The sequence below is a fragment of the Caretta caretta genome, chromosome 4 (assembly GCF_965140235.1).
Source record: "Caretta caretta isolate rCarCar2 chromosome 4, rCarCar1.hap1, whole genome shotgun sequence".
Lineage (NCBI taxonomy): Eukaryota > Metazoa > Chordata > Testudines > Cheloniidae > Caretta > Caretta caretta.
In genome coordinates, this window is record NC_134209.1 from 110,810,570 (window position 1) to 110,838,497 (window position 27,928).

The 27,928-nt window shown below is 38.5% G+C and overlaps 1 protein-coding gene across 4 annotated transcripts in view; it reads left to right on the plus strand.

Annotated features, from left to right (window-relative positions):
- The window catches only part of ARAP2 (ArfGAP with RhoGAP domain, ankyrin repeat and PH domain 2), a 199,352-nt gene that overhangs the window by 154,295 nt on the left and 17,129 nt on the right, over nucleotides 1–27,928 (plus strand). For all 4 annotated transcript variants that reach the window (XM_075127981.1, XM_048848599.2, XM_048848598.2 and 1 more), the window contains exons 25-31: nucleotides 2,203–2,277; nucleotides 3,428–3,545; nucleotides 9,276–9,404; nucleotides 21,408–21,526; nucleotides 24,199–24,281; nucleotides 25,999–26,034; nucleotides 26,567–26,630. In XM_075127981.1, coding sequence (XP_074984082.1) covers nucleotides 2,203–2,277; nucleotides 3,428–3,545; nucleotides 9,276–9,404; nucleotides 21,408–21,526; nucleotides 24,199–24,281; nucleotides 25,999–26,034; nucleotides 26,567–26,630 — 624 coding nt within the window. The remainder of the gene's footprint in view (nucleotides 1–2,202; nucleotides 2,278–3,427; nucleotides 3,546–9,275; nucleotides 9,405–21,407; nucleotides 21,527–24,198; nucleotides 24,282–25,998; nucleotides 26,035–26,566; nucleotides 26,631–27,928) is intronic.

Sequence of the window (27,928 nt, forward strand, 5' to 3'; positions counted from 1 at the left end):
CAGCCTCCTCAGGTTTTAAGCCACATATCTGCATGTAAGTGTGTGTTGTATAGCATGTTTGTGTGTCTGTGTCTCAGAATTGTGACCCAAATTATTGTACTTACCATCACTTGGATGCTAGTCTTGATATTGGATCAAATATGAAAGGTCCAGTTTTTTTCAAATTAACTATTAACCTCCCCCTTTCCCCACACACTTTTCATTCTCTTTCATATTATATCTTCCCTGAACCCCTGCTACTGTATACACAATCACTGAATTTCATTTCTCTAGTGCAACAAATTATGCCCCTTTAAATGGGTATGTCACTATCTTCTTAAGAGCATAGGCTCTGCACATAGCCTCAGTATTTAAATCACTTGATATTTTCTCTTTGGAACAATGAAACGTGTCGTCCACTATGTAATTGGCTTTATGGTTATGAATGAACAAGCCAGATTCCAGTGGAAAATTCTGTATCTGTTCATTTAAAAAAAAAGAAGTTTGGAGTTCTTATATATTCCACTTGGTCATCATTAAATTCTGTTTTCACCTTATTTCCATAATCATCAAGTCCTTAGTAAAGGTCTGAGTTACCAAGAATGTTACAATTTGTATTTCTGGACATATGGATTAATATGTAGTCAACATAAATTCAGGTTGTTTAATCTTATAATAAAAAAAAAAATCTACATATTAGCACAATATTTTCCAGACCACTGATCCATGAAACCTAGTGTCCTATTTTCAGTGTTGGCCAATATCTGATGTTTAGATGGGAGTGAAAAAAAAAAGCCAACTGCCTGAAGCTGTTCATTGGGAGTGTAAATTTGGAGGGAGGGGTGGTGCGTGGAATCCTTGTTTTATTTCTGATCAAAAGCAGATGGTTTGATTACACTTAGTGTGCATAACTGCAAATGCTCTTAATGATCATAGTTGGGTTTGTTTTTTTTTTAAGATCTTAATTTTATCTTAAAACTTTGAGTTTTGGAACAGTGAATTCCACAAAATGATTACACATTGCATGTAGAAATATTTCCTTTTGTTTTTCTGTACATTTACCTGCCATTATTTTCGCTGAGTGACCTTTTGTCCATTTTGTTAACATGACCACTTACTAAAGTCATCCATATTTCTAAAATATATCCCCATACAAGATAACATAAGTACCATTAAAATAGACTTTACTTAGCACTTTACCGTTATCAGGAATTTGCAGTATTCACTATACTTTCCATTGCAAAACAACACAAGCACTTCAGTTAATGTAACTCCTGAAGGTGATAAATATCCTATTTTTATTGGTGTCCACTGTAAATAGAAATTTTTATTATAGTATTCTTTCATGAAATAATTAACAAAGCAAAAAAGTGTGCGCGCGCTAGGGCGGATTGAACTTTAAATGTTGTTTTTAAACTATTTTAGTTAGTGATCAATGATCAATTAATTTCTAATTAATTGTTGCCTTGTTTCATATTAAAGTTTGTCCCTCATTTCCCCCATCACCATCCCCAAATCCAAACAATTATCTTTCTCATATAAAGAGCTATATATTCTCCTTCATCCTGTGAGGGGAAGCAAATGAACGATGAACTAAGTTGAAAGGAAAAAAAGAATCACACAGAAGTGTTATAGCAGCATGTATGCTACGTCTTCTCCAAAGCCCATACAAGTTTTTCTTCAGCAGTAATTTGTGATGTAGACTACGATTTTAGTCATGGGTATTTTTAGTAAAAGTCACGGATAGGTCACTGGCAATAAACAAAAATTCATGGCCCGTGACCTGTCCAATACTTATACTATAAATACCCCTGACTAAATCTTGAGGGGGGATTGCTGATGGGGGAGGGGCCGGAGAGACAGTGGCTGCTCTGGCCGCCCCGGGGAACACTGCCTGGGGCCGCCCAAGCAGCGGTCGTGCGGCTGACCCCGGAGCCAGCTGTGTGGACGGACCTGGGGACAGCCATGCTGACCACTGCAGAAGTCACGGAGGTCTTGGAAAGTCCATGTTTTCTGCGACCTCCATGACAGACACGGGGCCCTATCTATGATTGATCAGATGGAGCAGAATGGCTTCTCCTAGAGCCAGTGCCTGCTGCTTTCTGCAGCTTAGAAAATTGAAGGTTTGTGTATTGATAACTCTATTGCATTGTCCCAATTATGAAAAAAGCTATATAAATTTTAATGCATTTTAATTTTTGTAAATTATGTGTTTTGTTTTAGGTTTCCCAAGCTGGAGATTTGTTAATTGAAGTTTATGTGGAAAGAAAAGAGCCAGACTGTAGTACTATAATCCGGGTTAGTATGTAAAAGTGATATAATTTGTTGATAAACTTTTTTTATTAAGTGAAACAAATTTGTTTTCTTTATATGTAGTTTTAGCATGTCTATTGTTACATTTGTGTCTTTTCCCATCTTTATTTATTTTATTTTTTTACAGTCAAGCTGTGGCTTAATTCAGATCTGTAAGTAGTATTGCTCTTGTGCTTTCAAGGAGAAGGCTATGGCATAATTTTAAAGCAGAGACCTCCACTTTCAATTTTATGGCAGGGTACAGCAGTATTGATCCTCACAACAGCACCACTGTCCTCCTGTAGTAAATGGGAACACTGACAATTGCCTAGTGATTTCTGCAGTTTATTTAGCAGCACAAGGTCATTTAGAAGGCCTTCCTCCTGATGTCTCTTTCTGCCAGAGGCTGTCTGCCTTGCTTAGGTGCTGAGAAGCCTAACCTCACCGCTCACTATAATTGAGATTTCCAGCCTGGGGTCTAATAGCACTCCTGAAAAGTACTGGCCTCTAAGCAATACTGCTCTAATGTTCAAATGTAAAAGAGAACATTAAATTTCTGCAATAATGAAGGGTGGATATGATTAGAAAAGCAATTTTAGTAAGATACCTATTAACCTTGTTAGAGTTGTCTAGTTCCATTTCATTATCATTTTATGCTGCATGGGACATATCAACCAAAAAACCCTGGATTATAATGTCTTTTTTTTTTTTTTTAAAGACCAAAAAATTCTGTATCATTGACTGGGATGGGAGACAGGTGGGGAGGGAGAACTGTACCAAAAAAAAATAGTGTTTCTATAGTAATTGTTACATTTCAGATCACAGCATGCTCATCCTTTCTGTTTCACATGGAACTGAGCTGTAGTGCTTTAATTTTGGGGGAGGAAGGGGTGAAGCTAACAGGAAAGGTTTGACGTTCCAGTTTTTAACTGGATAACTTCCAATCTGATGCAACAAAGTTGATGAAAATGTACTGGCCAGCAATTTGAGAAATAATTGTTGGATTCACAAACTTGGAATTTCTGTGATTGTGCTTAAAAAGAAAACGTTGAACTGTTTTTCTATCACAAAAGTATAAACTGTCTGCACAAGTCAGAAGCCTTTAGTACTTCCGAAACTATTTATTAAATTCTAAAGAGCACAATCTGTATCACAGGTATCGCCTTTGACAGAGGCAGAAGAATTAACTAATGATGTATTAGGAATAAAAAACATCACTCCCAACAAGGATGAGATCTGGGCTGCTTTTGAAGTGATTGAAAATGGAGAGCTAGGTTTGTGACTTTTTTTCAAAAATATTTGTGTTTTCTCTTACCACATTATTACTGGTTTCTTTTGGAAAGTTAACCAAATCAAAACTCCATAGCTTTCCTTCGAGTGATGGTCTCTGCATGTATTCCATACATGGGTGCGCATGTGCTCCAGGCACCTCAGTCTGAAAGTTTTCCTTAGCAGTGTCCCCTTGTCCTCAGAGATGAGGGTATAATACTTCAGGAATGTCAATGCCTCTCCAGTTCCATGTTACTGCCGTATGGCCTTAGTCAGAACCACTGTTCCTTCACGCTCTTAGCTTTTGCTATGACAGTGACTTCTGTCCATTTGTGTATAGTTATAGATGTAGATAGTAGTTCCTTTTACACATCGCTGAAACTATTTGTAAACATGGCCAAGCCCTCTGCTCCCATTGAATCTCCAAATAGGTCTCCAGGTGCATCTGCAAATGCTACACACAATCCAATGTGGCACCACCTGATGGAGTCACAGTGCACTCTATAAGAGCACAAGCAGCCACATCAGCCTGCCTCGCATGTTCCATGTCAAGACATCTGCTGTGCAGCCTGGTGCTCTGTTTCCACATTCACATCGACCAAACTATTGCTGCAGATTCCGCTGTAGGACACGCCATACTGGAGATTGCACTTCCTTTCACATCCCCACACCCACCTCCTTGCTGATCACTACTCACTGGTCACCCACATATGGAATACATATAGGGACCATCACTCGAAGAAGAAGAAGAGGAGGAGGTTTACTTAGCTGTAACTGGAGGTTCTATGAGATGTAAGGTCCCTATTTGTAGTCCAATACCCACCCTTCATCCCCTCTGCTGTGGACTGGACTACTCAGTGGTAAGAAGGACACTGGAGAGGCGTTGACCTGTATGACCTAGTTTTTGCACTCGGTTGTGAGCACAAGAGGAAGCACGATGCACGTGTGGGTCAATGGACACTGCTAAGGAAAACTTCTGGAATCAGGAGCATGGCACAAATATGCATCCATGTGTGGAATACAAATAAGGACCACACATCTCAAAGAACCTCCAGTTCCAGGTAAGTAAACCTCCTCTTCTAATAGAAACCTAAAACAAAAAGTCAAAAGAAAAAGCCTATAAATATAATAAGGCCCATTCTTTGGGCATGAGAATTTCAAAATGTTCCTTTCTTCCAGTTTGCTTCATTAAAAGCTGATTTAATAAGTTGGCTTGAATGCTCATAAATATGTGGTTGAAAAATGTTGTTGGTTCTTGGTAAACTTATGGCCCATAGTTCCAGAAAAAAATAACAATAGACTCCTATAATAATGTTTCAAACACAAAATGTACTCGGAATGGAAGATCAGCATTTGGTTCATAAGTAATACTGACTTTTTGGGAGAAGATGCTCGAAGAAAGTGTGCAGTTCTTTAGAGAGAATGCACTCTTATTAATTTATTTCAGTCAATTTACTTTTAAAAAGCTAGAAAAAAACACAAGCAAAGGTGGTATCATTTTACATTTATCACACTGAGCTGTAAGATACATAATGAGGTCTTGGAACACTGCTGTAAACATCACTGTAAAGCTGACAACACCAAAGACCAAAAGGTCACGATATAGTTAATAAGTTATAAGGAGAAATAAAAAAAGTGCTGTAAGTACTGAATCTTTTTTACTAATCCAACACTTGGAGTGCAGTTTTAATGCTGGAATTCATGGTTAAAGAGACAGAGGTTATTAAAATGAAGGTACATTCTGTTATAAATTTAAACATAGTAAGAGAAGGACGGCAGCTATGCCATCACTGACATAATATTGCTAATATTTTGTATCTTGTCACCCACTAATTAACCACAGGGGCCATTTTGAAAGATATACATAGTTTTAGGGAAAAAGCATGTATAGTGTGTATATAGTAAGGTTTATTGAGATTTCACATTACATTTGCCTTTGTGTGGTATAGAATAATGTGGTACATATATAGTCGGGTATTCTTCCTTGCACAGCGTGAAGTAATTTGTTTCTCTAACATGGGTCATTCTTTATTAAATTTAAAAACAATAAATTAAATCAGAGGAAAGTTGTGAAAACCGGGACTGTCAAATTCCCTGGATTGCCATGGATAATCCCAAAATGCCTGATCTGGAACATAATTTTGAAAATCCCTTAACCAGTGGTTCTCAGTGGTTCTCAATCAGGGGTCCGAGGCCCCCTGGGGGGCCGCGATCAGGTTTCAGGGGGGCCAGCATTAGACTCATTGGGACTCAGGACAGGAAGCTCTGCCACATGGGGTTGAAACCCAGGCCCTGAGCCCCGCCACCTGAGACTGAAGCCGAAGCCTGAGCAATGTAGCTTTGCTGGGGCTCCTGTGGCATGAGGCCTTGCTTGCTCCCCCCTAATGCCAGCCCTGGCTTTTATATGCAGAAAACCCGTTATTGTGACACAGGTGGGCCATGAGTTTTTATAGCATGCGACGGGGCTCGGAAAGAAAAGGGTTGAGAACTCCTGCCTTAAAGAATTACCAGTCTTGCTGCCATACTTAGTGCTGGCCTAGCAGTATCAGCAGACAGGATAGGACTGAATCACCACTTTTAGTGTCCAAACCCTCCTGAACATCTTAGAAGGCATGAGCATTGGTTGGCTCCAAAGTGGTTGTGATGGCATCAAAGACTCTTACCTGTAATGCAGCCAGAGGGATCACAAAACTTGGGGCATTTTATTGACTTACCTGTTTTGACGGACTAATGACGAATACAAACAGATTATTTATTATTTAGATAGTACCTGAAATGTACTCATTTGCCGAAGTACTGAAATGAAGTGCTTTGGCAAATGAGGATTTAAGGGGATATGAAAGAAGTGGGTGGGGGTAGTGGAAAGAGATAAAAGCAAAGATGCGGGTAAGCTAGGTTGTAAAGTATTTTGGATGCAATGAGAAGAATAGCGTTGGCCTGAAAGGTTGACTGAACTAGTGACATTGGAGGAGGTGTAAAACCAACTTTAGGGGGAGACCCTACAAGCCCTGTGTATGATAGGGAGATAAAAGCCACCAAATATATTTTGTCTCCTTCAAGTTGCCATTGTTCATGTTATTATTTAATAAATTTGTCTGACATGCTGTGGACTATGCAGTCCCTGTCCCAATGAGCTTCGTCTAAAAGACACAAAAAGAGAAGAGACTGGAGATAAGATTTGTTTGTTTTGCTTCAAATCATGCTAATGACCACACTGATCTCAGACACATCAGTACAGAAGATAAACTGTTTTTAACATGTATCATTGTACTTGTCTATTGGCACCTGTCCAGGACATTGGGAGATTCAGTTCATTACAGTCTACTCTGCAGTCTCTGGGGAGCTGCACTTTTTTGTGTATTGTCACACAATTTCTTGGGCACCATGCTGGAAATGAACCCTCACAAGCCAAGAAAATTAACATCTTGTATTATCTGAAATATAATTTCCTTCTCATAATTGCTATTTCAGACTAAAATAACTTGTTCTGGATGTTTACCAGCAAATGCATAATGACCTTAGTAACAGGGTAATTGGAAGTATATGTTGATCATTTGATGTTAGAAATACTGAAATTACAATATTAAAAACCAACTAAATTATTTATTTACAGATAGAACAGTTGAAATAATTGGTAAAATTATCTGGCCCTTTGCAGAGAACTCGTAGTACCATATGCTATTATCAAATAGGATCTATGTTATTTTTTAGTAATATTTGTGAGATGGGTAGCTTGTAAAGGAGGTATGTTGTCAACAAAATAGCTAATGCATTTTAGCATGATGATTTATGTACCATATAATACATTATGTCAGAAGGTCTCAAATCTAGCTATAAATAAAAGAGTAGGTGTTTACTTTAGGAGCATTTATATTCTAGGAAAATGTGGTGATGTGCCAGGTTCATCCTGCCTTTTGTTTTTGTTTTTATTTTTTAAGTTTTGCTTTAGGGTGGATTTTAACTCTTCTACAAATGCAATTAGTTGGTTTAATGTTATTACATTTAAAGCACCACCCCACTTTTAAATCTCTTCCTTTTTAGCGAGGAAAGTGGAGTTACTTCAATAAAAATTCCTGTACAGGCACAGTTTTAAAGGGGCTATTGAATTACTGACCATAGAAGACTATTGCTAATCGCCCTATAATCATCGTTTCTGAACAATTACAAAAAATATTAATAACTGGGTTAATATGCCTGTAAGTAAGTCCTTTCTTATGCAGAGCTAAGTTATGCTTCCCACGGCACTGTGCTAGTGAATAAAGGAGATGCCGTCATACCTCTCTCCCAGGGCACCATTGTGCAAGAAAAAAGGTTCTACTAGTGCAGTTTGCAGTCCTGACCAACCCCAAGGGGGTTACTGCAATGATGTGTCCATATGCATGTCTGGCTGCCTGTGCTTGCATAGAACACTACTGTTCTTTTTTTCAAAGGAGTAGCAAGACCTTCTAGGTGCCATGCTTCTCGCCTCTGCCTCCTAGACGGCGAGGCTTTTGGAGATACAGGGCTGGACTTTCTGGCCCCAATTGTGCGTGCTGCTGAGCACCTGAGTTTCAAAAGAGTTCAGTGCCCAATGTGCGCCCAACCAATTCTTCTGAAAATCTGACCGCTTTTTTTGGTGCCTTAATGGGAGCTGAGCACTTTTTTGAAAATCTGGTTTCAGTTGTGGGCACTGAGCTCTTCAAAATTCTGGCCTTAATGACTCCTGAACAGGTTGTTTAAAGGGTGCCATGTTGTTCTATCCCAGCACAGCTTAGCCTACTTGAGCCTACATTCCACTGAGTCACATTATATTTATTTGTTTAAACTGTCGTGACCATGCAAATGGAAAGCTTGCTGTAATTAGTTTATATAAAGTAGGGTAACATTATACGTTCAGATTAATATTACAATTAAGATGTGTTACTGGGGGAAATGAACAAATGTTTATGATCATACATTTCTCAGTGCTTCTCAATGTAAAAATATTTTCCAAAAGATTCCTAAGTCTTCTAGGCATTTTATTAAAAAATTACCTAGATTGTTTAGACACCCATGATCATGTAAACCTATCCATGCTATGGGCCGGATTTCCTGGTTTGATAAACCAGCACTGCATAACTGTTCTGCAAATAAAACAGAGTGGGGCCAAGAATTTGGCACAAAAACTGTTTGTGTCCTTTTTAATGGGTAATTTAATTTATGACAATAAATTACTGCAGATTGTGATGATGGGAAAGAGGGAATTATTTGCCATAACTGAAATTTTATATTTATGGTTTAGATTGCAAACTTTTGGGGGCAGGGAATGTCACTTTCTACAGTGCCTCGCACAATGGGGCCCAACTTGGCTAGCATCGTAGGTGCTGCCATAATATAAATGTTAAATTATGTTTAAATCTAACTTTTGCATAAGATAGTATGTAGTACAGTCACGTATTTTATGTCCTTCCAGAAGCGACCATTAAGAGTTAAATATAATGAGTTCTTTTAAACACTTTGCTGATGTTCAACTAGGTAGGCATTGCTTGAAATTCAAATTTATTTGGAACATAGCAGCAAAAGTGTTGGGGTAGAGGATCAACAGTTAAATGCTTAATTGTAGCATTCACTTGAATAACAGAAGAGGTAAGGTTCCATGTTTTAAAGAGATCCACATTAATACCTAGACTTATATAACCAACTAGGATCTGTGGTTTTGTTTTTGTTGTTCCTTGTCCGTTATGTTTTCTTTTTTATACACTTTTGACATTTTTCAGAGCGCCCTCTACACTACACAGAGAACGTGTTGGAACAAGTTCTTCATTGGAGTTCATTACCTGAGCCTGGCTCTGCGTATCTTGTAATAAAGAAGTTTCTAACAACAGATACAGTAAAACTCTACAACGGTACGTACAATTATCTTTTGAAAAATTTGAAGTTTTGTGTTAAAGTACTACCGTGGCGTAAACTTGCTAACTGTTTCAGTGATCGTTCTGTGTGTGCAAAGTACCATTGAAATATCTGAGAGAGTCTCAGGTACTACACAATATAAAAATGAGAACTCTACCAACAGTTCCACTGAATTTCTCTAAACAAGTGGGTTTATGGGTGTTCTTGTTTTCCCCAAGTTATAAAATCCACTGTTTGAGTATATGAAAACATCCAAGGAAAACTCTGTGGCAGCAGTTCAGAAACTGTGGTCTGTATACCACTGTTGGCTCACAGAGCTCTGCTAGTTAGTTCATGTGTTGCTTGCTGATAATTGTAGTGCAGTTAAGGTCTATCCAGATTTTTCACAGCCTAGTCAAGGTCTAACTAGATTTTTCTACTGGTATTTTTGACCAATAAAAACAACATAGCGCCTCTCTACCTTGGGTAGTGTACTTTTGGTGTAAAATCATTGACTATGTATCCTGATTACACCAAAATGGAGCAAACATAGGACAACAGAACCAAACTGCAAAAGGGAGTCACAGGTAGCAAGAGAAAATCAGGTGTGACATCCAGGGAGTAAACATAGACCAGATGTAAAATGAGGAGATGTGATCTAGCATTTGCAGCCACAACCATCTCATGTGTCAAGTTATGTTTTTACTATAGTTGTTTCAGGGAAAATGGGGGATTGGAAGGTGGATTCATGAGAGGAGTCTCTATGTTGCATGTTTTACAATTAAAAAAAAGATTGAAAACCAGTACGTTATCGATTCAAGTTGTATGAGAGTAGTGTTTGTGGCAATCAAACCGAGTGCGGATTTTTTTCTGATAGACTTGATGAAATATTAAAACTACCTATGAACATATCCATGTAAATATTCTTTTTTTTCCTGTCACTTCCAGTTACACAAATATGTTAATCTTTCATCTGTCTGTCTCAATGGTGGAGATTCCTTCCAAAAAGAATCAAGGATGACAAGAAAAGGTCATATGCATATTGTCCTGAAGGTGGCAAACTTTTCTTGTCCTCCTTGGTTCCTCTTTGGAAGGAGGCTCCACCACTAAGAACACATTGTCCACTACTTTAGCTAGTTTTATTCTTCAGTTCCACCATCCATGAGAGTAGTAATTTATATAGGAGCGGTGAATGGAGAAGTAGTAGTTAGCTGGGCCTAGCCTGTTGAGAGTTTAGAATATCAAGACAAAGACCTTTATCCCCAGTTGGTGTTTCACTGGTGTAGCCAGTGAAGTGAATGAAGCATGAGGAGAAGGTGCTTTCATCTGCCTTTGTTGGTCATCAGGTGAACCACTGTGTTCTTTATCAAATGGAGTTTCTTCAGTGTCTGAGGGTTCATTTCCAAATATAGGTCATTGCAATATTTTAACCTGGAGGTCTGCAATTTGCACTTACTTCAGAAGAACTATCCTTACTTTTTATTTATTTTGACACCTTTTTTTGTGTACTACTGTAACACCAACAAACCCTAGTCGTCGGTGGGCAGGATCGAACCTGGGACTTCTGGAGCTAAATGCATGAGCCTTTACTGCATAAGCAAAAAGCCCTGTGGTTGTTAGCTAAGGCTGTAGCAGACTCATTAATCTCTAACTGGTCTCGGTGCCACTACATGGGACAGAGCACTGCACCCAGGAAGTGTGTGGGTTACGTGACTCCTCTTTGCTCGTCTCTGTATACTCAATTGGAATGGATCTCCATTATCTGATAGGGTAGTTTGCCTCAGAGCTATGCATTTTGACTTGGGCCAGATACATTGGTTTTGTGGCTACAATGCTCATTGGTTCAGGTCTTCATTTCATTTTAATGCTGCATATTGATTTAATGTTTAGATGCTTACAGGCAAGCACCTTATAAATTAATTGGGGCTATCCAAAGTAGTTTAGATGTTAAAGTAATAGAAGTATATTTAAGAAACAGATTTGGTAAATGCTTTTGCTTGAGTTGGATTCAGAATATTTCTGCAATGGTGCTGATTGTAGTCTTAATCATGGCAATATTATCACAGCTAAATAATCTCTTGCATTACTGCTGGATCTGATCTTCAATTTAGGATTGCCATTTTAAGAAGCTTTTCCATGGTGAATACATTTTAGTGACTAAAGCCCTGAAGTTTTTTTCTTTTCTTTTTTTTTCTCTCCTTAATTGTCTTGCAGCAACCAAGTTGTAAATACTACTTATGTGGGGTGTACTTGCCGATAGATTTGGGGTAGTTAGATATTCAGTTTACTTTGTCTCTGTCTGAGCAAATGTCTTCCAAATCAATCACAATGACTACCAACTCCAGCATTACTGCTCCATTCATTACATCCAATACACCTTAACACTGGGATTTAAAAAGGAAATTTATGAAAGTAAATCAAACGTGATTTAACGTCAATTTGTTACCAGCACAACTGACATCATTTTAGAAATGCTCACTTTTTGCTGTTCATCGTAAAAACTGAAAAATGCTAAGGAATATTTCTATGGATTTCTTGTCTTGTCAAAATAATGAAGCGGAGACAATGATGCAAGCAAAATCGACTGTAACTAGGTTTTATTGTAATAAAAGTAAAGAAGTTAAGCACTAGGATGTTAAAAAATAAACACTGTGTTAAAGAAGTTTCATTTTGCAAGGGTTTTAATAAGTCTCATTGTAATTCTTAATTTTTACCAGAAACATTAGCAATAGAAGTAGTAGAGAGAAGCTAACATTTCTCTTTAAATGTGTAAATATTAACTGCCATAAAACAAATAATAATTACAATATTGGCAAATAAAAATATATACTTTTAATTAACAGTTTGAAGGGGTTTAAACCTTCTTAAATGTGGAATGCGTTGATGTTTATCCACTGTAGCCATTTACACACACAACTCTTCTGTTTCTAATCTTATGTGTAAATCCATGTATACATACGGTAAATTACAAAAACAAATGTTGGGAGCCCAGGTACTATCCTTTTGCTGATGGTTCTGATTTCATCCCCCCAATGTCGCTTTGCAGGGAAGGGAGGAATATTTGATTAGACCAGCAAGGGAAAGCCACCCTGTGGAATCCTGAGAGGAGTGCAGAAGGGAGGGGCTGGCTTGGCTTCTCTGAGCCCTTTCTACCCAGAATGTGCAGGGAGATTGTTTCTGAGCAGGGAAGTAGGAGATAACTGGTAGGATCCCATTAGCCTGGAGGAGGAAGGAGAGACCTTATGTCTTTGCACATTAAGGTACCATTCATGTTTACTTATGGTTATGGATTAGATCCTAGCAGTTATGCTGAAGGGTGGGGGGCAACCCTATTTGTTGTTTGGCATGAGGGCATTTATTTGGGCTGGGCCCCAAAAATGCCAGGTATTTTCAGTGGGCATATATCTTCTGTCCCCCCTCTCCCTTCTTCCTCTCTGCTTACAGTTAATAAAGTTGAAGCCTTCACTTTAACATTATTAATCTGTTTCATTTTCTGGTGTATCCTGATCAAGTACCCAGTGTTTCATCTTCATCTGGCTCAAATTTCAAGCACTTTGTACTCAAGGAGGGATTCCATTTTTTTTATTTGGAGTTTCTGTACTGTGTGACATATTTTTGGCATTTGTAACAGTGACGTTCCTACCATAGCTCAGACCTTCTAATTGGCTCTGTTAATTGCCCTTAATGCTGTAGCTTGGCCAAACTTCATTTCCATTTCTTTGGCAATTGGTTATAACTGGTCTGATGAAACTTTGATTTACCATCAGCACTAAATGATATAGACGTGGGAGTATAAATAATGTTTCTGAAATGATGAGAACTTCAGTCAATTCAGTTCCCTTTAAAAAGCCAACAAAAATAGCATACTTATACATCTTCAAAGAGCTTCCCTAACGTGAGGGTGAATCAAAGCAGAGAGGGTTCCCCACTTCTTCGAACAAAGGGTATAGTAATGAAACCTACACTTAAAAATTGAAAATTGGTTGGGACTAAAAATAAAGAGGAGGGTGGAAAGCAGCATATAGAGAAATCATGTGAGTGGCCTCTTCACACCTAGGCACCATGAAACAGAGGAACGTATACAGCCACTGGTTCTGTAGAACAAAAATGGAATGGAGAGTGGGCTTAGTATCTTTTCCCAAATAACAAGCCAGGGGAATTTTAGTTATTAACTGAGACAAATCCTTTGGGAGCAGAACTCAGAATTTGGATCCATTGTGCAAAGTTACCACCAAGAAAAAATATACAAAGGGCGTGTCACATTCTGGAGCACAATCCAGACCAGTGAGAAGTTGTCACCTCTGTAACCTTGAGTGCCTCATGAAGCTGGGTCTCTCATAAACAGCCCACCAGCATGCAAGTCACACCCTGAGTGTCTGTATAGTGGCAGCCCTTGTCCAGTAGTTCTGACCCCAGCAGCTTGCCAGCAACACACCAGTCACACTGAGGCTTCCAGAATCCTTGGTTACTATTAACAGATTGACCCAACACACTCCCCGTCCCAAATTTTCCCAAAAAACATGTGTTCTGCAAAGTCCAGCCCTCTCCTGGACAGTTCAGTTATGAAGATCCCTTGCCCGCATAAGCAATCAATATCAGCAGTTTGTTAATTTAACTGCAGTAACCAAACAGTTCATTTTAAACACTGCACTGGATTGGTTAACATTAAAAATCAAATGTTTATTAACAAAACAAGGTAGGATTTTAAGTGAATTCAAGTATAAGATAAAGTTAGAAATGGTTACAAGCAAATGAAAGTGGAAACACGCATCTAAAAGTCTAAAACTTAATCTAGCAAGGCATCATTTAAATTGGCCTTTCTCAGCTACAGTCTTCCCACAAGATAGTGACTGATCCTTTCCTTGGTCAGAATCTCTCCCAGAGGGCCAGAGGTGCTGATGCTTTCGTTGTCTTAGGTGAAAGAGAGAACTTGGATTTTCTGCTCCTTTCTTTTATATTCCAGTGAACCTTTGAAGTGGATTCTTCTGAGGGTTACTCCTCAAAGCACAGTTTTTCCAAAAAGTGAGGAAGATGACATGGAATCTGGTGATGAAGGGGGCTCCATGATCTTCCTTTCCCCACTTGTGTTTGCTAAAATATAAATTGTTCTGTTTTCTGCCATCTCCTCCCCCGCGTGTCTCAAGAATCCTGTTTACCACTTCTGTGTAAATTGAGGTAAACACAGTCCTTTGTTTAGGATGGGACTGTTTAACAGCTTTTGCCTAGGAAGGGCAGTCTGCTTTTGAACATGTGCTAATAACTTTACATATTTTCTCTCTCTCTCTCTCTCTCTTTATATATTGTGACAAAGCTCTGTCCTTGTCTCCGTGGGTCCCGCGTTTCCTGGCGGATTTCGCTAGCCTCAGAGGCTCACTGTGACCCTCCACGTAGCCCTTCTTTCTCTAGATGCAAGGGTCACAGCCTACTGAGCCATTTTCATCATAAGCCAGCAAGGGAGGTGAGGAGGAGCAACCTTCCCTCGCACAGTCTCTGTCTCCCAGTCTCAGTGATTAATCGGGGTAGGGAGCGAGGAGCCCTACCTTTGGTCATGAGTTTGGCAACTTTTTTTTTAACAGAAAGAAGCAAATATCTGTATAATGTCCTCAGATTTTGATACATGGAACTCACCAGAGATTAATTATGAATATATACTAATGTCCTTGGTGACCATTAGTTTTTCCTTTTCTGTTAGCATGTGTATTAAATTTAGACAACAGAAGGATGAGGTCTGTAACGAGACGATCCAGGTCTTTCAGGTAGCAAGGAGGAAAACCAAGTGTATGCTGTAAGTATTTTTTTTTTTATGAGATCATCAGTAAGGCTCACTTGTATTTCATAAATCTTTATTTCTTCTAAAATGAGAATTTCCCATATTAAAGTTTCTTCTGTCAGAAGCGTATGAGTTAATGGACCGATATATAAAGTCCTTGAGAGTTTTCAAATAAAGTATTGGGCCATTTAAGTGGGAAATATTGATCTCCAAGAATAGAGTCTATTATTCCAAATGGGGTAGGGGTTTTTTTGGAACACAGGCTTTAAAAACATAAGTGAATTGAGATTTCATGGTCTCCTATTTGATGAAAAGGTTTTTATCTGTAAAATTAATGAGATTAAGACGAAAACTGAAATTATTTTAGGTTTAATTTCAGCATCAGACACCCAGTTAGTGGCAGCCAAAGAATATAGAAAATAGTCAGTTCAAGGATAAATTTTGTGGTACAGAATTGAAGCAATTTCCCGTAAGAGTTGGATAAAAAGCTCTATATCAGTTGATAGAACTGAAAGAGACATTTTGACGGGTTTGTTATGGTGAGAGGGTTACTGATTTTAGAACAAGTGGTTTTATTAGTTTAAAGACTAACTTCAGAGTAAAGCAATAATCTTGATTATTATCATTTATTGTTTGTATTACTTTTGCACCTAGGAGCTCTAGTCATGGACTAGGATGCCATTGTGTTAGACGCTGTACAAACACCGAACAGAAAGATCGCCCCTGCCCCAAGGAGCTTACAATCTAAGTATAAGACAAGAGATAATAAGTGGATACAGGCAGGAAAGGAGTACAATATTGTCGTATTGTTTCCTTGAATTGTTGATAGGCAGCGGTCACAGCAGACTAGCAACCTAATATCTATTTATTTTTTGTGGTTAAGTTAGTCTGATGCAAATGGTATCGGTAAGAATTTAAATTCCATTACGATCATGAAGCAGTTGTGATAATTTAATTTAAATCTTCTTGGCATGGAGGGAGTTGGGTATCCTCTGTATTCAAAGATTTCGATAATGGCATAGAGAGTACACTTATAAAGTTTGTAGACAATGCCAAGCTGGGAGGGGTTTCAAGTGCTTTGAAGGATAGAATTAAAATTCAAAATGATCTGGACAAACTGGAGAAATGGTCTGAAGTAAATAAGATGAAATTCAATAAGGACAAATGCAAAGTACTCCACTTAAGAAGCAATCAGTTGCACACATACAAAATGGGAAATGACTGCCTAGGAAGGAGTACTGCAGAAAGGGATCTGGGGGGTCATAGTGAATCACAAGCTAAATATGGGTCAACAGTGTAACACTGTTACAAAACAAGCAAACATCATTCTGGGATGTTGTCAAGGTTCCTCCCCCACTCTGAACTCTAGGGTACAGATGTGGGGACCTGCATGAAAAACCTCCTAAGCTTATCTTTACCAGCTTAGGTCAAAACTTCCCCAAGGTACAAAATATTACACCCGTTATCCTTGGACTGGCCGCTACCACCACCAAACTAATACTGGTTACTGGGGAAGAGCTGTTTGGACGCGTCTTTCCCCCCCAAAATACTTCCCAAAACCTTGCACCCCACTTCCTGGACAAGGTTTGGTAAAAAGGCTCACCAATTTGCCTAGGTGACTACAGACCCAGACCCTTGGATCTTAAGAACAATGAACAATCCTCCCAACACTTGCACCCCCCCTTTCCTGGGAAATGTTGGATAAAAAGCCTCACCAATTTGCATAGGTGACCACAGACCCAAACCCTTGGATCTGAGAACAATGAAAAAGCATTCCGTTTTTTACAAGAAGACTTTTAATAAAAAATAGAAGTAAATAGAAATAAAGAAATCCCCCCTGTAAGATCAGGATGGTAGATATCTTACAGGGTAATTAGATTCAAAAACATAGAGAACCCCTCTAGGCAAAACCTTAAGTTACAAAAAAGATACACAGACAGAAATAGTTATTCTATTCAGCACAATTCTTTTCTCAGCCATTTAAAGAAATCATAATCTAACACATACCTAGCTAGATTACTTACTAAAAGTTCTAAGACTCCATTCCTGTTCTGTCCCTGGCAAGAGCAGCATACAGACAGACACAGACCCTTTGTTTCTCTCCCTCCTCCCAGCTTTTGAAAGTATCTTGTCTCCTCATTGGTCATTTTGGTCAGGTGCCAGCGAGGTTACCTTTAGCTTCTTAACCCTTTACAGGTGAGAGGAGCTTTCCCCTGGCCAGGAGGGATTTCAAAGGGGTTTACCCTTCCCTTTATATTTATGACAGATGTATTAGCAGGAGTGATGTAAGCAAGACATGAGAAGTAATTCTTCCACTCTACTCTGTGCTGATTAGGCCTTAACTGGAGCATTGTGTCCAGTTCTAGCTGCCACATTCAGGAAAGATGTAGAAAGTCCAGAGAAGAGCAACAAAAATTATTAAAGGTCTAGAAAATGTGATCTATGAGGGAAGATTGGGGGGGAAATGGGTTTGTTTAGTCTGGAGAAAAGAAGACTGAAGGGGGACATAAGTTTTCAAGTACATAAAAGGTTGTTACAAGGAGGAGGAAGAAAAATTATTCTTGTTCACCTCTGAGGACAGGACAAGAAGCAATGGGCTTAAATTGCAGCAAGGGCGGTTCAGGTTTGACATTAGGAAAAACTTCATAACTGTCAGGGTGGTTAAGCACTGGAATAAATCGCCAAGGGAGGTTGTGGAATCTCCATCATTGGAGATTTTTAAGAGCAGGTTAGATAGTCACTCCTGCCTTAAGTGCAAGGGACTGGACTAGATGACTTCTTATTATTAATATAATTGTGACTATTTTTATTTATTTTCTCTCAATTTGAGCTGATGGGTGAGGGGATTTAAGTTACTATTGAATCCCAATGTTATGAATATAATTGTAATAATTTGTCGGTTCCATTTGGATTGGAGAGTGAGGACTGAATTCCCGTTTATTCCTAGGGTTGCCAGGCATCCAGTTTTTGGCCGGAATGCCCGGTTGAAAAGGGACTCTGGCATCTCTGGACGGCACCGCCGACTGGGCCATTAAAAGTCCAGTCGGCAGCCCAGTGTGGGACCAGGAGTAAGGCAGGCTCCCTGCCTGCCCTAGCACCGCTTGGCTCCTGGAAGCAGCTGCCAGGTCCCTGCAGCCCCTAGATACATGAGTGGCCAGGGAGGCTCTGCACACTGCCCCCTCACCGAGGGCTGGCTCCGCAGCTCCCATTGGCCAGGAACTGCGACCAATGGGAGCTATGGGGATGGACCCTGTGAGCGCGAGGGGCGCACACGGAGCCTCCCTGGCCACCCATGCATCTAGGGGGCCACAGGGACCTGGTGGTGACTTCCCAGGAGCTGCGGTAAGCATTGCTGGGACCCCACATCCCAACCCCATGCCCCAGCCCGCACCCAAACTCCCTCCTGGAGCCCCCCCCTCTCCAACACCCCAACCACTTACCCCAGACTCCTCCGGCACCCCAAACCCCTCTCCCCACCTGGCCGCACCCCAGAGCCCACATCCCCAGATGGAGCCCGCACCCCCTCCCACACTCCAAACCCCTTGGCCTCAGCCTGGAGCCCCCTCCTGCACCCCAAACACATCATCCCCGGCTCCACCCCAGAACCTGTACCCTTCAGCTGGAGTCCTCACTCCCCCTGCACCCCACCCCCCTGCCCCAGCCCAGAGCCTTCTCCCACACCCTGAACCCCTCATTTCTGGCCCCACCAAAGCCCGCACCCCCAGCCATGGTCCAGATCCTGAACCCTTATACTCACACTGAGCCCTAGTGAAGTTAATGGAGATTCACGAAAGCTTGAAGTCCATCCATGTGGTCTCAATTACAGAGTGTGTGTGTGTGTGTATATATATGTATATATATAATCTAAAACTTTAGCACCTACAAGTCCACTCAGTCTTTCTACTTGTTCAGCCAGTCGCCAGACAAACAAGCATTCAGTGTTGGGGAAGGACAGGGAGGGGGAAAGTAAGTAATGACTTGTGCAGGACTATGTGGGAGATCAGGGGGTGACAATGGGAAGGAGTAAGCAATAACTTGTGCAGGAGGCGCGTGAGGAAGGTGTCTTGCTGTTGCTTCTGGAAGGGTAGTTTCTGGTACTGGGTTCACCAGGCTCGCCTCCTTTTACTGAGCTAGGTGGGCTCCCATCAGCTGAGTGAGCCCTTGTTTAGACAGGAGGGTGGATTTTACCTCAGGAACACTTTGTATTCTGTGTTGTAATTGAAATCAAGATATTTGAAAATATAGAAAACATCTAAAAAATAAATGGTATTCTATTGTTTAACAGCGCGATTAATCACGATTAATTTTTTAATCGCTTGACAGCCCTAGTCTCTGTGTGTGTGTGTGGGTGTGTGTGTGTGTAAAAAATAAATTAGACGGGTAATATTAATTAGTCTGGAGGTTTTACTTACAGAAACAATTTTCCTCATTTATTAATATATGGTATAGATTTTTAAAGGACCCTTAAAAAGAGGGCAAAGAACATAAAGAAGAGAACAGGCATTTAAAACTGTATAGTTACAAGCACTGCTGCAACATATACAGATGAGGCAAAAATGAGGAATTCCATTTCTCTGCACTCCCCATCACATTCCCCTATATGTATAGCAGCACTGATTGTTATATATTCAGATGGTAAATTATTTTCTCTTCATAACAGTCCAACATACTCATTAGCTTCTGTTTTACCAGCAATTCCAGTTTTTTTAGTGTGTTTTAATGTATTGGATTAGGAATGCCACACTTGACTCATTTTAATGTAAAAATAGTCTTATAAGCAGTGAGTATGAGAGAAGAATATACAGAATGAAAGCTCTTCAAATATTAACAAAAAGTAGACATTTCTTTGTCACATGACTGAGTTACTAAAAATATTGCCAAATTAGGTAATTATAGTAATTTTGGGATTACTGGGGAATGTTAAAGAAATGTAATGGTGCAGTAATTTCTCTATATTATTAGAAACCATGCATTTTACTGTCTCCTTCAATATTACAAGTAGATTCCTAATTCTGACTTATCAGTTGTAATACCAAATTTTTACATTTTGTGTCATACTCTGATGTCATGATTACTTGTACAAAGGAATTGCATGCATACAGAAGAATCTGATGATTCTGATCATGATATATTGTAGGAATTACTAGTTCGCAAATATAATTAACTGGGTAATTTGCTGTGAGGCGTTGTTCTTTTTAAGTATCACCATCTTTGTAACTAAACGGGACCTACATATGACTTAGTTCTCTTTGCTGTATTCATGATTAACTTTCATGTATGGATAAAATGTGTGATTTGCTTAAGACTTTGTTGCTGTGGCAGCCTGTAGCACCTACAGAGTCACGTTCTAGATTCCCACTTTACATCTCTCTTCATCCCACTGACATTTTTTGTAATTGCTTTTTACTTAGAAAATATTAGTACAGATGAAATTTATTTAGCAAAGTTTCATTCAAATTTAGCCTAGACATTAGTGACCAAAAGTCATTGCCAGCTGCCATTTGTCCTACCTGAAGTAAGTAGAACAGGTAAAATAAATAAGATACTTGCAAAAATGTCAAACATTTAAAGTTGTTTCCCTTGCACAGGTTTTGAGAGATCCTATTTTCCGTTTGTTTTTTTTAAAGCACTTTTTAATCAGTTTTTCAAAAACATAACTGAATTGACTCAACACCCAATTTTTGGCAGTGAAAACTTTTGACAGTGGTTTGGATTTTTAAAAAGTCACAAATTTTCACAGAAAAAAAAGAAAGAGAAAAAAGAAATTCCTAAAACCAACATTTGCAAAACTTTTCAGAAAAGGCAGGTTTTTACCTATGCCACATTACTTTCAAAAATGGCTGAACAGCTCTAGAAATAAGTTGACTACCACAATCCAATGCCAGCATGACAAAATATGTTAATACTAACTGATACCTTTTGTTGAATACGCTCATTGAAGAAACTAAGGTCTAAATAAGCTTTGGGATATTCTTTCCTAGAAATTTACCTTAGTCTCTCCATGTTCATATTTAAAGTACGTTGACGAGACAGTGTAGACAGCTTACATGGCCTCTGTCTGTGCTATCAATAGGACATTTTTCAACACCAATATATTCATAATAAACTTTTAAATAAGAAAGTTTAGAACAATCAAATTCTGGTATCATTGTGTTGGTACATAATAATACTCAGCACATTAAAATTCAGTACTCAGTGATTTCCAATATTTAAAAATACTGTAACCAAATGTTTTTCATCTTCTTGACAGAGAAAGCAGGTTACCTGAAATACAAAGAAGAACCATCAAAATTACTGTCTGGAAATAAATTTCAAGAGCGTTATTTTGTATTACGGGAAGGAAATCTGCTTCTTTACAAGGATATGAAGGTATAAACAAATACTCTGCACCGTTCTAATCATGAGCAGTTGAGCTTAAAACTCCTGTCCTTTACTTATGAAAAAATAAATACAAGTTGACAGGCAAATCAGCAATTGTTATACTTGCCTACGCAATTCAGGGATTAAAATAAGAAGAAATGTTTTGCTTATGTTTGAGTTGTTAAAGTGGAATAAACTGAGAAAATGTAAGAGCTCATTTAGCTATGTTTATATATTATGATAAACTTTATTTTAATTAAAACAACTTTTAGAAACCAGGGTAGAGCTTGTTTAAAGGCTGGGGTGTTGTAAGTATTATAAAGCTCCAATAAACTGCTTATTTGTTTGCCCTACAAATTTCAAGGCTTTTAGAAAACAAAAGGTACAAGAGTACAATAACTTTTTAAAAAAATATTTTTGTTAAAAGTGTCATGATAGAAGAGTTTTGGAAAATAACATCTTTCACTCTAGTATTTTCTCTCTTTTCTGTGTACTGTTTTGTGAATGTTATCTTCTTTCCTTCTCTTCCCTATTCCCCTCCTGAAAAAAGTATGAAGTTGTTACTTAACTTTTTAATAATAAAAGCAGAAAAGTAAACCTATATTATTGGTTTAGGCCCAGTCTTGCAAAGATACATGTGCTTAACTTCCTACACATGAGCAATTTCATTGGCTAACAGGGCTAGCCACATGTAGAAAGTTGAGCATGTGTTAAAAGCTTTGCCACATTGGGTCCATAATATATCAGAGGGGTTTAGTACTTTGCAGAATGCTTTTGAATGTGTGCAATTTATACAAAATTATAAAACTAAGTAACTTACCCATTATCATGTATTGTATTTATGATTAGTTTATTTGATTAATTTTAACATTGCCAGCTTCTGGTAAAGAATATCTTTTAAATAAAGTATTGCTTTTTTGGTCTTGATCCTGTTTTTGTTTGTGCAGCAGATTTATACATGTACTGTACTTTCCCTAAAGTACCTTGGGGAAATAGTCTCCTTTTCTTAGAGAAGAGCTTAATGCGTTAATAGCTAATGTAAGATTATGTAGATGAAATACTATGTCTTTTTTTTATGAATCCTTAGATATATTTCTTAAGTAGAATGACCACAGGAGGGGAGGATAGCTCAGTGTCTTGAGCATTGGCCTGCTAAACTCAGGGTTGTGAGTTCAGTCCTTGAGGGGACCATTTAGGGATCGGGGCAAAAATTGGGGATTGATTCTGCTTTGAGTAGGGGGTTGGACTAGATGACCTCCTGAGGTCCCTTCCAACCCTATCATTCTGTGTCAGAAAGTGTCTAATTAATTAGTGCTAAAAGCTGAAATTGGCTCATATGTAAGCATTAATTAATACTCCTAAAACCTTACTTAGCACCTTGGCAAGAGTTTGAGAGGATTAGTATAAATTGCCTTAAACTTTTTGTTTCCAGTTACTAAACTGTTCTGTTTCACAAGTTTTTTGTTTATTTGTTTTTGGTTTTGTTTTTTTAATATATTTCTAAACTCAGGTGACATTTTCTATTAATTGGTAAAATACTGCATGAGCTTTAAATGGCTTTATAGAATTTAAGTTAAAAAAAATGAGTAAATCATGGAAAAATTGTTCTGACAGGATACCTGAAACTATTTGTCTTTGGCTGTCATTTGATAGTTGTCTTTGTACTTGTAATTATTATAACTTAATTTTAAGTGCTATTTAGAAAAGAGTAGTTGAGGGGGTTGGTATTTGCAGGTGGAGAACAAGTACTAATTAGATATAATTAATGAATGCTCATTAACAACAAATTAAGTTTTTGTTGCTGGAGATGCATTCTTTTCTTTAAGAGGAAATGTTAATTCAAATTGCACTGTAATGGAGCTAGCTTAGAAATATATTTTGTACAGGTACTTATTCATTCAGCTGCCATACTGGAATTCTAGGTTTAGGAAAAATAGGCTCAGGGAATCTGTGTTGATGCAGGCAATAGGTGAAGGTAGGGATGTGTGCTAAGTTGGCTTTGCCTGTATGTAAAGTTTATCACTTTGCCTATTCAGAGAAAAAAATAACAATTTACTCTTAACTTTCTGCATTTTTACAATTTTGAATGGAAATTCCTTTGTACAAACAACCGTGTTCTTTAAAATCTAACTGTTCTATTTCTATTCCCCCCCAGGGTTGAGAGTGAGAGACTGGAAGCATTTGTCTGGTCATAGAAAAATTAAGACCCTGGTTCAGCAAAGAATACGTATTTAACTTTAAGCACACTTTAACTTATGCTGAATGGAGGTCTAGAAGTGCTGAACCACAAATACTAAATCAGTGTGGCTTTATGCTCCATGTATGAGACACTCAAATGTGCCTCTTTTTTTCTACTGGAGAATTTTTCAACTTCACTTCAATCTCCTAGCCTCGAGCTGGAGCTGTGAAACACATGTACCTTTTACACATTATATATTATATTATATATATATTATATATATTATATTATATATATTATAATTATACTAGGTCTGTATGAGGTAATTGGTTATTTTCCCAAAGGTGATAGGGGGGAGGTAGAAAAATTAGAAATAGTGACCCATAATGAAAAGATAAGAATAGAGAACCGCCAAAGAATTAAAAAGGGGATTGAGCATTTATAAACCATTCTGTTTTGTAAATTTCTAGTGCAGTAATTAGAAACTTATATTCATTCACAGAGTAGCAAACCTGAAAAAGTGCTGCCCCTCAGTTCTCTGAAACTTTATCTTGGAGTGAAGAAGAAAATGAAGCCACCAACAAAGTAAGATTAGAAAAGAAACTGGATTATGTTCTGTATAGCAAAATACTAGAGTTTTGTGATGGAACAGAGACACACGTGCACACACACACACAATCAGGAAGCCAAGTGAAGTCTGTTCCCTATTCTGAATGGAATTGCACTCTATAATATTACTTGTTCTGATGCTGTCTGTTCCTGTGTTCCGTGTTAACTCTTCTGTGTTAGAAAATTACTTTATTGATTGGTTTTCTTAATCTGAAGTGTGTTTTCTGTTGTGGCTGTAACTGTTACTAGCTCAATTTAGTCTTATAGCGTATATCCTGCATTCCAATGGTGGACACATCTTTAGTGTGCCAAAAAAGATTACTTGTCCTGACCTTTGGTGCCAGTCCCTGAGTCCACACTGGAGGATTTTCCTTCTCCAGGTTCCATATTGCTGTGACTTTTCTTTCTATGTGAGCCATTCAGTGGCACTTCTGACTGAGTCAGGTTAGTTGCTGCAGACTAGTAGGTCTCCTGTCTTCAGAGGCAGAGCGCGCTGTCCCTTAGGGCACACCCAGGCCTCAGAGTTGAGAGAAGCTGGCATCAAACCAAGGTCTCTCACTGCAGAGTTGCTCATTTTCAAAGAGCCCTATGGTTGTCCTTTCAACTTTTCTGCCATATTGTGTGTGTCAGTGTATGCATGCACTCGCTTGCTCTCGCTGACTTTGTCTTTCCTTCTGTTTGCTCGTTCTGCCATCTTATTGTCTGGTCCCATAGCTCCTTCCTTTTTTTTTTCTCCACTCTGTGATTCATTCTTCTTACCCCAGCCTTCCAGTCCCTTACAAACTCTCAGCTGATCAATCTTGTTTCTCTCACCACTGGAAATGGGGCAGAGCCATATTTTAGATTATATTGTCTGACTTCATTTTAGAAACCAAGTCTTCACTTGGCTGCCCTCACTACTTGCCCTACCTGCTTCAAATCCATGTCCCTATCACTGCTAGTAGGAATACTTTGGCCTGTTATAGCACCTTCATCAAAGGATCTCAGTCATTAATTTGTGTTTGTAGAGGACTAAATATCAGTGTTCCTCTTGAAAGTGAACATGTAAAAATGTCTATTGTCTCAGCTGTGTTCCTTGTGTGTATTCAGTCATAGTTTTTCTTACTTTAGTGACAAAAATGCTTATTTTAAACTCTCGGCAGCCTTGCAGAACTTACACAGCTAAGGCCGAATGAGCTGGATGTTATTCCATTTTGTATGTCATCAAAGAATTCCTAATAAAGTTCCAACGAATTACACATGTATAACTCCATGAGGTTGCATAGGCGTTACTGAAACTGTAAAATGTATGGGGTAGCACAGAGATTAACTGAGAGCATAATTCGATCTATTGAACTTTGTTGCTGTTTTGATGATTCGTGAGGTGAAAGGAGCCTAGCTTGACTGAGTCGGCAGACATGCTACTCAGATAAAAAGGTCCTGTCACAACTTGTAAATAGAGCATAGTTGATATCAAAAGCTTTGAGACAGTAAACATAGAACCCCATAAGGCCATTTTAAATGAGAATGCTTTTCAGATTAGAACCATACATTAAACTTCTTGCAATAGCTTTTGAGGTGTAATCTCTATGTAAAATTAACTTCCCTATGGAATATTCAGCAAGCACCCTGAAGCTAGCATTCAAAGTTATGGCTTTGGTTTCTGGTAAATAAATAAATATTTATTTTTAATGTGGAGTTTTATTTTTTTCAGCTGGGGTCTTACAGTATATTCTGAAAAGCAACACTGGTAAGTAATCAACACCAACAGATGTGTGTTTGCCTGTTCAATGTCAACATTTTTTAAATAGTGTGCTTGAAACCTAATGTGTGTGTGTTTCTTGTTTTTGTTTACCAAAAATATTAGTTGATTTGTTGCAATAACTTTTAGTTTAAGCTGTCAGTTTTGTATCCTTGCTAAGATCCCCGTTCAGCGAAGCCCCAAAGCACAGGCTTAAAACTGTGATTTGAAATCCAAGGAACTAAGCACATGCTTAAAGTTAAACAGGTGCATCAGTTTTTGTAGAATAAGGACAGATTCCTGAATTGGATCCTATATACATTGCCCTCAGTCTTTTCATAATATATATTTAATATATATTTTAAAAGTTCTTATGTGTAAAATATAAATAATAAAATACTAACAACATTAAATAATTAAGAGAAATCCAAGCAGGTTTTGAATGTCAAAACAAGAACTGCTTCTGTGGTATGTGACAACTACAGTTAGATACTTCATTAAGCTGTTGTTTATTTTAATGATACCACATATTGTATTGTAGGCACATGTGTTGTGATGGACAGGATACACAGATGGAGTGGATGACCAGTATTTTCAATGCACAGGTAATGCTTTGTTCAGAGGAAATAACTATTTTTAAAAATTCTCTACATTTTCATATTTAGCGGTGAATCACTGAGTTTCACCAGTAATTTGTACTTATCTGAAAAACAATTAAACAAATATATGTATGGATGTTCTGAATGCACCATATATTGTAGCAAAAAGAACAATGCTGTGAAGCCAGTAAGGTACTGAAATGCTTGAGGTATACAACTGCAAGAAGATGTGGACTTAGCCCATGTATGGGCTATAGCTCAAGTGCTTACAAGTGATAGGTAATAACTACTTCACATTTGAGCTGTAGGTTTTTTTGGAGGAGTTCATAGAGTTCTCCTGGGTTTTCTTTTGTGTTACAGAGAATCTGGACAAAGAGAGGCAACCCACTTGCCTGTCACCAGTAAACATATTGGGTGAAATCCTGGCCCCAGTGGCTTCAGTGGGGCCAGGATTTCACCCATTTCTTAAGTCAAATAGAGAGATACCTGCTACTAAGTTGTAGGGAAGGAGGGGTATGGTTTTGAGTGGTAGCTCAAGAATACATCCATACAAAAGGATTTTAATGTGCTTGGGTAGTGGTGAGAGGGATTAAAAGATGGGGGAACATTTCACCCAGAGTGGAGAGCTGTACACACGACCATGTAATGGGAATTTTGAAAATGGTGATATATTTGCATCAGAGTTGCTTCTACTTTTTTCCATGAGGATTCAGGATGCTTCTTGGCGAAGTCACTGCAGGTAACAGTTGACAAACGTTGACTGTGTGATTCCTTCATAAGGAAGTATTACATTTTACAGATTAGGTCACTGAAGCTCAGAAATATCAGACAACATTTAAATTTGGGTGCCTGTATCCATATTTAGGCAGCTATGTGTTTTTGATCTCCAGAGGAGCCGAGTATTGGGAGTAGCATGTGTTCAGCACTTCTGAAAATTTAGCTATTTTTCAGAAATAGAAAACTTTAAGTAAGCAGATTTGAAAATGTTGTCCTTAGCCTTTCTCAGCTTTATTCTCCGAATGTAAAATCTTCAAAAGCGCCTAAGTCGCATGCTCAAGAGATATAGGCACTTAGGACTGTAAGTCCAAAGGACGCTAAGTCACTTAGACATGTCTTGCCCCTGCGTACCAAAATGGGATAATACTTACTTGTAGGGAAATATTAAAAATTCAACAGGGCTAAGAGAAAAGTGATATTTTAGATGCCAGAGGTGAGGTGTTTGCAAATGTCATCCTTGTATTGAGTGTGACTGCAGCGTCTTGTCTGCCTGTGGCAGCCAGTGTTTTAAATTCTGTCTGTTTTCA